Source organism: Spea bombifrons, chromosome 1 (assembly GCF_027358695.1).
Source record: "Spea bombifrons isolate aSpeBom1 chromosome 1, aSpeBom1.2.pri, whole genome shotgun sequence".
NCBI classification, from domain to species: Eukaryota; Metazoa; Chordata; class Amphibia; order Anura; family Pelobatidae; genus Spea; species Spea bombifrons.
Genome location: NC_071087.1, coordinates 11898083 through 11911073, shown reverse-complemented (window position 1 = coordinate 11911073; position 12991 = coordinate 11898083). Strand labels below are relative to the sequence as shown.

At 42.3% G+C, this 12991-nt stretch overlaps 1 protein-coding gene across 2 annotated transcripts in view; it reads right to left on the bottom strand.

Moving 5' to 3' along the window:
* Window positions 1-4413: 4413 nt before the first annotated feature.
* Window positions 4414-12991, bottom strand: part of FAM193A (family with sequence similarity 193 member A) — a 38952-nt gene continuing 30374 nt past the window's right edge. The window contains exons 17-23 of one of the 2 annotated variants that reach the window (XM_053458210.1): window positions 12500-12782; window positions 11886-12072; window positions 11007-11237; window positions 10402-10551; window positions 6506-7337; window positions 5637-5718; window positions 4414-5262 (exon numbers count right to left, since the gene is read on the bottom strand). In XM_053458210.1, coding sequence (XP_053314185.1) covers window positions 5169-5262; window positions 5637-5718; window positions 6506-7337; window positions 10402-10551; window positions 11007-11237; window positions 11886-12072; window positions 12500-12782 — 1859 coding nt within the window. In that variant the 3' untranslated portion in view covers window positions 4414-5168. The remainder of the gene's footprint in view (window positions 5263-5636; window positions 5719-6505; window positions 7338-10401; window positions 10552-11006; window positions 11238-11885; window positions 12073-12499; window positions 12783-12991) is intronic. The other variant, XM_053458211.1, reaches the window with a different exon arrangement.

Genomic DNA, 12991 nt, shown 5'->3' with positions numbered 1-12991 from the left:
TTTGATGGCCCTTTTTATTTGTTTGTGAATTATTATTAGTTGATAACCCCGATTTAAGATTTCTGTTAGCTTGGATGAATATTATGGGGTGCTTAGTGTGCAAACTGTTATATTTGGGTTAGGTGCATCAGTCTATATATATATATATATATATATATATATAATAAATCCTTGAAAACCCCTGGAAATGTCATATGAACAAATTCAGTTCCATTTGCTAAAAACAGAATAGGTGTCTGGTTTCTGAGGCTCAGAAAATCAGCAGATACAGGATCCACTTCCTCTTCTGTGTCTTTTATAGATCTTGTTACATACGACCCCTTGTTATAAGCAACGAATAGATTGGTAATTGTCTAGACAATCAGTGCTGGTGGAACTCTCACTCAGGCAAGAATCCCAACTACAGATCAGCAAGTCAGCAGAGGTAGTTCCATCACACGACCCACTGTGGAACGGGTCTGCCTAAGAAGAGCAACTACACCGCTTATAAGGATATGAAGAATATATACGCTGTAATACATGAGTATGACCATTGACATTGTGTGAGGCTGAACAATACACGTGTACATACTTACCCCTCCCTAGCTCCAGCACTGGCTTGCATGAGAGTTCCAGGAAGGCCTAACGAGCGCGCATGCACAGAAAGTGCTTCCATCGATTTATATGGTTCTATGACCTGGCAGCCAAAACTGGCACCGAACTCAGGGAGGGGGTTCCCTGTAACTCCAAAGTGGCAGCATTATCTCAGGTGTTATGATTCACGCCGGTAATATGTTAAGTGATTTAAATGCCATCACACAAATGAAAAAGAGGGAAAACAAAAAACACCTTGCAGCCCTAGTGCGTGAATAGAGGGTATGGTGGCGTCATCTTTAACAGCTAGAAAAAGTACACAAAAGCTTCTTGAATAAGAAGGTCATCTGATTTGGTCCCTCGTTATACATATTGATACTAAACACTACTTGAAACTCACAGGCTAGTAAAGACATCCTATACATTGAGTTACGATGTTAGCGGCTTTCAATGTATGCAGATTGGAAACTATAGTTGCAGGCTGCAATGTGACACAAAACCACCCCTTCCTAAATCTTATAAAACTCAGATTTTGTATTTCGGGGTGAATTGTCTGCAGATCAGAGCACTAAAATGATCATTCTTAAAATAATTTTCTGTGAAAAGGGATGCTGCTTTCAGCTCAGAAGATTTAATACGCTTATATAATAGTGTTTTAAGATTAAAAGTATGCATTCGATTTTTTTTCAGAACATGTTTAGTTAGTCGTAGGTGCCTAGTTTAATAGGACAGTTTAATGTCCCAGGCAGCCTCGCCAAAGAATTTATATTAAAGCACTTTACGAGTACTTTAATATTCTCTTTTATTTATAGAGCGCTAACAATTTGTGCAGAGCTTCTCACATTCAAAGGGTCTGACAGAACTAGAATTGAGAGACTAACAGGAACGGACACATTAGGTGAAAACAGCCCAGCTTGCAAGCTTAATATGCACAGGAGAATCCCGTCAGATACATCCCCTCCCCCACAGCGCATATGGCTGTTTTATTTCTACTACACAGCCGTTTCTGTTTGTTATTGTGTTTCAACCTACATATAATAAATTGATAACCTAGCCATACGGCTACAACATGTTATTACAGCAAAGGGTGGTGCGCCAAATATTGATTTAAGATTTTTCCTCACTTTGCATTTTGTTAATATTACAAAAATGTTAAATGGTTAATGTTTGAAAGCAATCTTTACTTTACGGCATTTTTTTTCCACACCTGCCTAAAACTTCTGCACAGTGCTGTATATTAAAGACAGTCTACAGAATAGCCCACATATTTAGGGACACTTGTGACATCAGATTGTCTGATCCTTGGATCATGCCATTTTTTTTCCTCCACGCTAGCAGGCATAGGTTGTGCGCTCCGCTTTCCGTGTATTTTGCCATACTGGCCGGCAGGCTAAGAGAGGGATCAGACTTATTTTTCTTTTACCCTCTTTCTTAATGGGAGCCTCGGGTTATAAGTAGGTAAAAGAATGGCCAAGTGGGCCCTTGGGATAAGTAACTACATATCCCGTGCATTGTTGACTAACTCAAAGAAATTCAAAAACAATCACAGAAAAATAGAAAGTATAAGCTATACATAGCTTTAGAATTAACGTTGGAAGCTGTGTAGGTGACAGTTCCTCTTTAAAATCAACTTTTTTTGCCAACCACAGACATAGCTGTAGCCTAAAGGGAAACTGATCCTCAAACTCACAGTTGCGTAGCTTTCAGGTTTACAGGATAAGTTCCCACGGGAAGACTGCATGCATGAAATATATATACCCTAACGGATATGGAGGATCAGGGCAAAACAGCAGGGACCCTAAAATCCCATTCCAGGTATGTTTCATTTGGTTGAGCATTACATGTGAAGCATAATGTATTTGATTGTGAGCACTACTAGAATTATACACAATAATCTGAACAGCAGGAGGAACCCCAAAGGACATCCCCGGGGCTCATGCCTTGCATCAGAATAAATGTCCAGCAGCTGGTGGATGGTGCACAAAGCTTTTATATTTCTATGCAGGAGTTTTGTACTACAGTCTACCGCCACCTTGTGTAGGAATAGAATACAAACTTGGAAAACCGTCACAAACACAGGCTTACCACGACTGGCGTACTCTGGCTAAAGCCAGCTAGGCCTAGGATGGCAACAACCCTTCTACATGCCAGCGGGCAACCCTTCTATGGGACGGTCGCCTTGTGTTTTTGGTGATCATATACACCCCACAAACTGCAGGGGTATTACATTTATAGACTTAAACGCAGTGGTGTATTTCTTATAGCGGCTACACTAACAAAAAAAGTGAAAAGGCGGGCAGACAAGTGCATTTAGGGGGCTTCTGCAACTGCAAGGGGTGACCAACTAAACTTTTATGGTCATTGAAGGGCCTAGACCAGGGGTGGGCAATTAATTTTCCCATGGGGCCACATGACAAATTGGAATGGTTTTAGAGGGCCAGACCAACATACAAAGGCTCCATGCACATTGCCGTAATGGGGCATTCTGCATCAATTTTTCTTTTTTTAATGTTAGCCGCCATATTTAAGGGTTAACAGCTAACCTCGGAAAATAGATTTTTTTAATACACAGTAGTATGCTCCTAGGAGAGGGCACAGAGAGCTGCCCCAAGAAGAGAGCTTAAAAAGTGAATATTATTAGCATTATTATTATTGTAATTACAATGCAAAGGGAAAAGTCCTGACACTTACCAATGACGAGCGTGGAACGATTGTCCTGGCACTCCCCAAGGTCCGCAACGAGCATCCTGGCACTCAGAAGTTACAGTGGCATCACTTACTCAGCATCGGGAAGCAGTGAAACTACAAACTCCGAAGCCTTGTCCATTTTGTTAACTTATGTGCTGTTTAATAAAGTTATTCAAGCCTACGTCATTGGTAGAGGTGCTTGAATAAGTAAGGCCTGAATAACTATTAGCACAGCACAGAAGTGAACAAAATGAACAAGGCTTCGGAGTGCATAGTTTCGCTGCTTCCCGTTGCTGACACCGGACTCATTGGTGAGTCACCAGGACACTCTTTGCGGGCCGGTCCGAGCTATTCAGCGGGCCGGATGTGGCCCGCGGGCCGTGCTTTGCCCAGGTCTGGCCTAGACGGATAGAGTTACACTTGAAACTATGTTTCAATAAGCACGTTGAACCTCTTGCAGAATGTATAGTTCTGGTGAAACGGAATATACTTTTTCTGTGTTAATGTTTGTGATGCCTCCTCATATCCCAGACCCATTGAACGATGGCTTCAGCTGGGAGGCGGCTAAAAAGGCTTCATACCCTTTTGGATGCTTGCGGAGAGCTGGAAGAATACTCGTGGACCCTAGCATCTAGGACAGGGCGTCCAAACTGCGGCCCTCCAGCTGCTGCAGGACTACATCTCCCATCCTCCTCAGCCAGTCCCTTAGCTGAAAGAGCATTATGGGATATGTAGTCCTGCAGCAGCTGGTGGGCCGCAGGTTGGACGCTCCTGATCTAGAACTCATTTTCTACTGCTTTGGAGAGGATCATATACCAAGACGCCCCCTAGTATGCTACAGCGTACATACAAAGTATCTAGTCTTATTTTTCCATAAGCATTTAACACGTTTTGTACAGATACAAAAGGGCTTTCATAAACCTGTCCAGTATTATCAGAGTGGCCTGGATCTCCCGTCAATACTTTGAAGACTGATACAATAAGCAGCTAGCAGTCGATTAAACAAAAACAACCCAAAGTATTTCCAGACAATTATGTCACACTCTTCGCTCTTCACAAAATCCCCACCTCTTGTAGACAGGGGGTATTAAACCTCCCCCCCGACTGAAGAAATATGCACAAGACACAAAAAAAACAATCCTTTTGCCATACTAATGTATTCCATCTTTCAAAAAGAAAGACATGATTTTAATATTACTTAACAATATGTTAAAAAAGTAGCCGCTCGGGCTTCAGTGTTAATACAATTATACACTCTAACAGATCGATAGTGTGAGTTTCTTTTTTTTGGATTTTTTTTTTCTTTTACTTTCTCATTCTGCAGGTATTCTTACACAAGCTGGCTACGAGTCCAGGGGGGCCGGGGGATTAAACACATAAGTGTAACTCGTACACTTCTTTGAAACAGTAGATTGTGAGAACTTGCAAAAATGCTTGTTCATGAGTTTGTTTGTTTTTTCCTGTGAGGTTGTAGGATTTCGGAGCAGATGAATATATTGGAGTCCATTCCTTTTTCCAGTAGTCCGTGTGATAAGTCATAGCATTCTGCAGAAGTGACAGGAGCCACAGTCAATGATGCAATTAGCTTTTTTCTTTTGCCTCAGTCATCCCAAGGAACCAGTCTTAAGTCGGAGGCCAAGGCAAGAAGGAGAGAGCGTATTGCTACAACCAAAAGTCTCACTCACAGACTACAAGCACACAAGCTAACAAATTCAGGTAGAAAGTGGCATTTTCTTCGGATCAGCAAGAACTCTCAGGCCAGGGGTGGATCCAGTGCCGCTCCACACAGCACTGGTAGGGGAAGGCAAGGCAGCTCTGGCTCAAGGCCTGGATAAGCGCTCGGACAGCAGGGCATAAAATCAGTGGGATCGATTCGGACAGGGTCGCCCCCTTCAAGCTGCCAGGATTCAGTGAGCGGCATAAGTCGTCTTCTTCAAGCTAAAGTTGGACCAATTGATTGAAAGTCTTTGCCGTGTTTGCCTGGCCGAGTCTAAGCAGAACCTGCAGGGAGAAGAAACATACAATTATAGAGAACTCCAAGGAACCTGGTGGAACACCTACAGGTATAAATTAAAACCAGAACTATTTTTAACGTATGCTCAACAGTTCTCCTTGAAGGGTGCTGGTCACGCTGTAGAAATGGGTAGTCTGTGTTAAGGGTTTCAGAGATCCCCAAAACACCTTATTCCTGACTCAGCAGGAAAATAGTGTGCATTAGACAGACAATATATACAACGAGATTCAAATATAGGGACAAACTAAGAGACCTTCTTTTAAGGTCTTACCCAATGTCTAAAGTTCTATTTAACTATATGAAACCAGACTGCTAAGAATAAGGCCATCACACAAAGTACTTCTTAATTTGAGACTTTTACCTTTTAAAGTATTCCACTTCCCTTTCCGTCTCATCCATTTCCACGCTGTCCAGGTCAATGTCTTTCGGGAGAAAAACGTCATCTGTGAAATAAAGGAAGTAAACAAATGAAAATGATGGATTGTTCTATAAACCTATGCATATACATCAACCAGAAATATTTGTGTATACACACACTTACTGTTATACCCCAGGATGGGTCATAGCAGGTAATTGTAAACCCCAGTAGAAGTACTGACCTCTCATACAGAGAAAGTGAAAGTAGTAACAAATTAAATAAGCACTACACGTTGTAATGTTGTAAAAGTCATCAGAAAGATAAAGCAAAGATGTGATAAACTGATCAGAATGTTTTGGAAATCCCTATATAATTTAGTGAAGTATTAAGCAGAGCAGTTTACTTAAATCATGACCGTTTTCATATTTACTTTCAGGCAATTTGTGCCTTTGGAACAAGTTCAAATCATTGAGTAGTTTATTACAGTAGATTTAACGTTAACTTCAAAAGTAAAATATATACTATATATAGAGGGCAGTCTGACTACTAAATATGTGCTTATTGTTACAGTAGCTGTGCGTATAATAAAAGGGATTAACACACGTGAAGAAACACAAAACAGCGTACAAAAGGTTGTAAGAACAAACTGTGCTTGAGGAAGCAGACGGTTTAAGTGCAGGTCAAGGAAACACGTTGAGCAATTTTTACATTTTTATCATAAATTATGCTCTAAGGGGGAAGTCAGTACAAGACCAGGAAAGGTAAATGCTTAGTTGTGGTATTTTCCTTTGAGCAAGATGTCAAAAATGTCATTAGGAACACATAAGCCGTCACATATTTCTAGACACGGCGACCAAATTCAAAATGCTTACCAATGGAGTTATTGACTTTATCGCCTTTCTTCTTCTTGTTCTTCTTGCTTTTCCCCTTGGGCTGGGGGGATTCTGTGGTGGTGGGCTGCTTGTTGTTCTGTGGTTGCTCCGTAAGAGTTGAGTGGTCGCTTGCGCATGTCAGTTTGTCATCTTTCACGTGGTTCAGTTGCTTCTTGTTGTTACCATTTGCCCTTTTCTCATCCTTCGGCTCGACAACTGGTGAAACTTCCATTGGTTTGACTTTGGCTTCACTTTGGTTCCTTGCTTTTGGTTGGACCTCGGTCAGCTTAGAAGCCTCAGAATGTTCTACTTGTTCGGGGCTAAGTTTTGGGGTTTGCGCTTTGGGCAGCTTTTGCTTAGCAGAGTTCTCCTTCTGATGCACCAAGTCTAAAAGCATAGAGAGATGCTCCTGCTGCTTCGCCTTCACCTCCTTTTGAGCATATGGTTTGAAGTCTCTTATGTCTGCGTGGTTTGGTGGCTCGCTTATAGCTTCAAATATTGCGTTCTGCTCTACTTTATGTAATGGTCTCCCCAGAATTTGGGTGGGTAACGTTTCCTTAACCTCTAGCTGTTCCAATGTACCATTGGGCAGAGCTTCAGAGGTTAGGCGTGTGGGTTCCTTAGTGGAAAGAGAGTGGTGTGTTGGGCGATCGCTCCTCTGCGACTCTTTGTTGGACCGGTCTTTTTTCTTTTTCTTCAGAGCCTGGCACTCCTGGTGGCGTTGCAGTTCATGCTTCAACCGCTCTTCTTCCTCCCTGTGTCTCTGCTCCTCAAACATTTGCAGCTCTTCCTTCTCCCTGGCTTCTGCTTCCTGACGGGCCTTTTCCTCCAGCTATAGCGACAAAAACAGTACAGAGATGCATAACGTAACAGGGGAAGCACTCAAGGCCCAGAAAACTCAAACTACCACCATGTCAAAAGCCAGGTGCAACAAAGAAGCACGTGGGGACAAAAGCAGTACTCTAGTACCAGAGGCAACTCGCTGCCCCGCTCGTTTGTTCACGTTAGGGGTATTTGGACATTAGGAGAATCATTTTTTTTTATAAGATATGTATTAAAGTAGACAGCTTACTAGGTTTGAGAATGGGTGTTTAATTGCTACAAAAAGAATGCCCGTTAATCTTTGTGGGAAGCGATGTAGCACCAATCTTAACCACACATTTTTACGGGGTATATGAATGCCAACACGGAGTCGATACAAGTCACGTGGGAAAGTAACAGCATATAATGGTTTTAACAGGGAATAATGTACTGGAAAAATCCAGAGGGGAAAAAAAAATATGGTGTGTAAACAGTCAGAAATCTCACTTTCAATAATTAACAGAAAAATTTTGAAAATTGGTCAGTAAAAAAAGACGACATACAGAGATGCTGGCACTGTAGTATAACCATAGCAACCAACAGAATGTTCCTGCTAACAACTAGGTAATTTCAAAGGTTGCTATGGTAGTAAGACCACATTTCACATTTTGTGTCATAATGCCTCTTAAACGCCTTTGTATTGACTATTTATGCTAAACTATGTAGTTTGAAAGATTTTCTCGCTGCTAAGTAGATAACGCACAGGATATCATCAGATCAGCAGGTTTATATTTTTAATGTCTCAAACCACAGAAACCCCCACGTCAAGTCATCTCCACGGCCCCTTGTGCTTTGACACCTGGCAGCATTAAAAGCCGGGGTCTGTGCCAGATCAGTTATCGCCTGCGTGGTACCGATGTCACTGTGACTGAACCACGCATTCGCTTAGCCACTGTTAACATAGAGCCACATAGAATTAGCCACATTAAACAAAAAAAAAAAACAAAGAAAACCCCTGCAAAAGCCATTATCGCTCTAGAACCCTACATACAGAATGCAGCACAGCCTGTTGGCTCCTCTACCAATTGCCTAAGACACGGTCCCTATGCCTGCCATAGCGTCTGTAGCAGACCACAAATTCTGCCCAGTTCCATAAAAACACAAATCTCTCCTTCCTACACCACTTTTGCAGCCACGTATTTACCCCCCCTAAAGCACCAATATCATCGATGCGCCTCAGCGCTGCCAGTTGCTCGCTTAGATTATGTTTTAGGTGACATGGTATCTCAGTAAGGAACTCATTGAAATGAAGGGGCGACTAACTCACGGATGGTTATCGGCTAAAGTCATCTCCAACCCATGCAGAATACCACTATTGGGCACCATGGAGAACATTTAACTATTCGATCTGCCAGACTATTCTCTACACGTTTACACTTGACCTTTTGTTGTTAATGTCTGTAGTTCTAGCAGATGTTGAGACATCTCTTCACCAAGAGTCTTTACTTCACCGTGGTTTCACTTCGCTACAATTCAAGGGTCACTGCTGTCTCAAAAACTCATGCCACATATTAACCAAACTCAACAGAAATGAGGCAATGTACAATATGAAGGTAAATAGGCAGGTAGTGATTATAAGCAGAAAAGTGGTTATGCCCCACTTCAGACCTCATCTATAGCATTATATACAGCGCAGAACCCACCTATAATAAGATAGACACCACGGATAGAATAAAAACTACCTACAAATAGAATTAAACACCCAGGGACATACTTCATATTTAATAAAGAGATATTTAGACTTATCTCAGATGAGCAGTGATCTTTGGAAAATTTTGCATTATCACATGAATTCCCCATCTTGACATTTTGTCCCTTCTTACTCATCCTTATTAATACCGCCTGCAACAACAATAGGGGCTGAAATAACGCACTGGGGAGTAATAAATACCATGAAGATCACATGAAGCGAAAACAAAAAAGTTAAAATGGGGGCTCCAATGGTATACACACACGGTGGGCTTTCATTCATTTATAAACACTATCGCATTGCTTTAGTGAACTGAACCTTAAATCGTAGGATTAGGGAAAAGTGACGGACCTGCTTTAAAATGAACACATTATTAAGGCTATTAATACCTATTAAATATAGGCTTTCAGGTACTCCTGATCTTGGACAGCTGACATTTTAGAGCATATGTTTAAGAACAGTATAGTTTACTAAAATTAAGATACGTTGTCTAACCTGTTAATGGGGAGGATTCTACGGGCAAGAACTGGACCGCAAGAAAAATGGGGCTATTAATAAATGCTTTTTTTGCAAGCCAGAAGTGGGGGGAAAGCCTTACCCCTACTGGGTTCAACATCTACTAAATGGATAGAACTTGGCACAATAGAAGTAGTTAAAGACCTATAAACAATTGTGCAGTTTGCACACGCCACCAAAAAATGCTTAAGTGGAAAAAAATCAACGCCGGCTATGCGGAATAAAGAATAAAAATGAAGCAATACCGGGTACAGGGGCGGACTGACCTGTGAGTCCCACAAGGGTCGGATGGACCACGTAGGTCAGAAGGAGCCTGAAGGTCGGATGGACCCTTAGATATAAGGGGGTGTAACCACGGGGGGTTGGGCTTAATATGGAAGGGGTGTGGTCAAAATAGGGTATGGTTAGGGGAGGGGCATCACCACAGGGGGCCATGGCTTTTTATTGCCCAGGGCCCTGGATAGTCCCAGTCCGTCCCAGACCGGTATTCGGGGGTATTTCGGTTAGGTCTTAGCACCTAGCGATACACTCCTGAACACCAAACTGAATTTGTGTGTCAAATCTTTCACAAGATCGGGCCGTCCTTAGAGCACGAACCTGTGGAAGTACTAGCAATACATACATCTTTGTTTGATGTTAATAGTTAAAAAAAAAAAGCCCCTTTTATTTCAAAACCCAGAAAGTAAAGCTGAAGAAAAAAAATGTTAGGCGTGACAGTAAAAGCTTTAATCTAAGTGCTTGAATTTAAGCTAAGCGGGGCCGACAACATGTGCTGTGTGTGGACCGCGACACCTCGCACCTTAAAATGCTCTAAACCCAGATTGCTAACCTGCTGCCTTCCTGGTGGTTCTGCGTCCGGCTCGGCTTCTGCTTTCTCTGTCTTTTCCTCAGTCGTGCCGGCGCAGGATTCCTGCACGCTCCTCTCTGAGCCGAGCACATGGCTAAAAATTACATTGACTGCTGGGCTCGCCCCATAACCCTATGGGGTAGCACACGGGTAATTATAATAGTATAAAGGTGCAAAAAAAAAAAAATCTAAATATTTCGATAAACAGTATGCATCATTATAATAACGGCCCCATTCTAAACGGTTGCCATGGAAAGAAAATCTTGGGTTTCTTCTATGCAACAGCATAGGAACACTGCTGTGCGGCTGACATTGTAAACATGCATTTATAATCCCTGCTTCACATAACACTAATTATATGGTTAAGGTAGACATGTCTTAATCTATACTGACAGAAAAGTCTGTACCTATGGAGAAACAAAACCAAGATAGCGGGGGGGGGGGGGACTTTCATCAGGCCATTTCTACGTATTCCTTGCTAAACAACTTGCAAAACATAATGCCTGATGTTCTATTTTGCTTTAAACAAAGTGCTTTTTGTAAGAAGGCGCCCCGCCGATCCCCCTGCCGGAATATAGTATTAATACCTTTTTTTGTTTGTGTCTTGCGCGCTTCGCCGCTCTGGAGCTGTTCACGGGCTTGGCCTCGGAGCTGTTGATGAACTGAACGAGGTCTTCCACTTTCCGATGGTCGACGACGCCGTCCCTTTCCGAGACCTGATCCGATTTCTTCGGCTGCTCCTCTTTCCTTTTTGTCAGCCTCAGGCGAAGTTTTTCTCTCATTTCTGTGTAATTTCTACTAGTTGGTGCTGATGGAGGCTGAAAACGAACAAACCGAATAAAAACACAAGCAAAGTAATATTCTGTACTGAAATCATCGTTTCTTTGTAAATTAATGAAAATATATTCAAAGGCTGCGGTTAGCAACACCATGGCTTAAAACAAACATGCCACAGAAGTGCCGGTTTTAGGCCATTTTCAGAGAAAATCTATTACTGTCACGCGGCTTTTATTAGGCAGTTATGTCAGTCACTATCTCTCACACAGATCCGCTAGTTCTAACTAAACCAGGACAGCAATAAAAAATAGTGGTAAGTGGCCTTCTCTAGCACAAGGGAATGTATATAACAGACCAAGTTTTAGAGTACATAACTATGATTCCATATCAAACCGAGAAAGGAAGGCGAGGTTCATGCAAAGAGCTTTGCAGGCTAAACAATCTCTTAAATCTCTGCAGACTAACAACGTAACATAATATCAAGTCTGTCTTCTTCAAAGTTCGATTTTGTCACAAATGGACCTGCCAGGGGATGATATTTAAAGCCTTCCGCAATATATTTTAAAGGTGCGGTTTCATTTATTATGCATAGTTACTCCATCACACATCTATACACCTATCCACATATATAAAACTAAACATGACTTTTCTATATAAAGAGCACGGAACGATTAACAGGATATCCTCACCCCGCCGTGGCCGAAGAACTCGCAGTAACAGCAGTCGCAGTACTTTCCTTCTTTCTGATTGGTTGAGGTCGACGTACTAGAGCTGTGTTCCGAGCAGCTGTCTTCGTCCTGACTTTCCTCGCCGTCATATTGCTGAGGTTCGTACACACCATTGTTCTCACATCGATGTCCCTCGCAGTCCGGGTCACTGGAAGATATTTACTCACACTCGGTATATGCCCCTTTATACAATAAACAGAGTTATACTACCTACAGTATAAAATCACTAAGTGCAAGTTATTACACCAAAATAAATCAACTTAACTCTTTAGATTCCTGCTAAAACAGAAGAGGAGGTGCAAACAATGGAATCTCGGGGTGTGGGTTGCAGGGGAGAACAAAACCCCCCAAAACACAAAAGCCCAAACACTCTACTCCCAAATCCTACAGAAGATCATATACACTGTATGAATAGACTATATGTCAGTTTGCTGTAATGAATACGTATGGAAGCGATTTACATGCATATCAGGAAGAAATGAGGAGCTGTAGGAGCGGCTGCCGAGGTTAGAGGACAAAGATGTATTGTAGCGAGAACGGACTCAATTTAAATTGCCCGGGAGGCTTTTCCTTACCTGCAGACGCTCGGCGGGGCGCTTAGCGAGCTCTCTGCCGTGGACGTAGGAGGTGCAGCTGTAGACGGACAAAACCCTAAATGCGGATCCCCGAACCCCGGGGCGGTGGAGGCTGTTTTGGGGAACGACTGAGCAGCGATATTTGTTAGGTGCGGAGCGGAAGCGGAGGAGTGCGAGCCAGGAGACAGAGACGGGAGAGGGGCTAAGCTGGTGGGGCTGTTCCGAGGGGCGACGGGTGGGGAAGTATGCCGATGGTCCTCTTTGATGTTGTGAAATACTTCACCTTAAAGCAGAAGAGAAAAAAAAAATTACACACACTGTATGGTCACGGTTTCCAGTAAACAGTATATGCTGTTAATAGCTACATGGAATTGTTTTAATAGAACCCAGCATAACCTAACAATAAAAAACACACAAAAATACAAAGAGACCATATATATTTTTCTGCCTTAGTAAAGCGAATTTATCTAATAGAGTGATTTTCTTTACAGT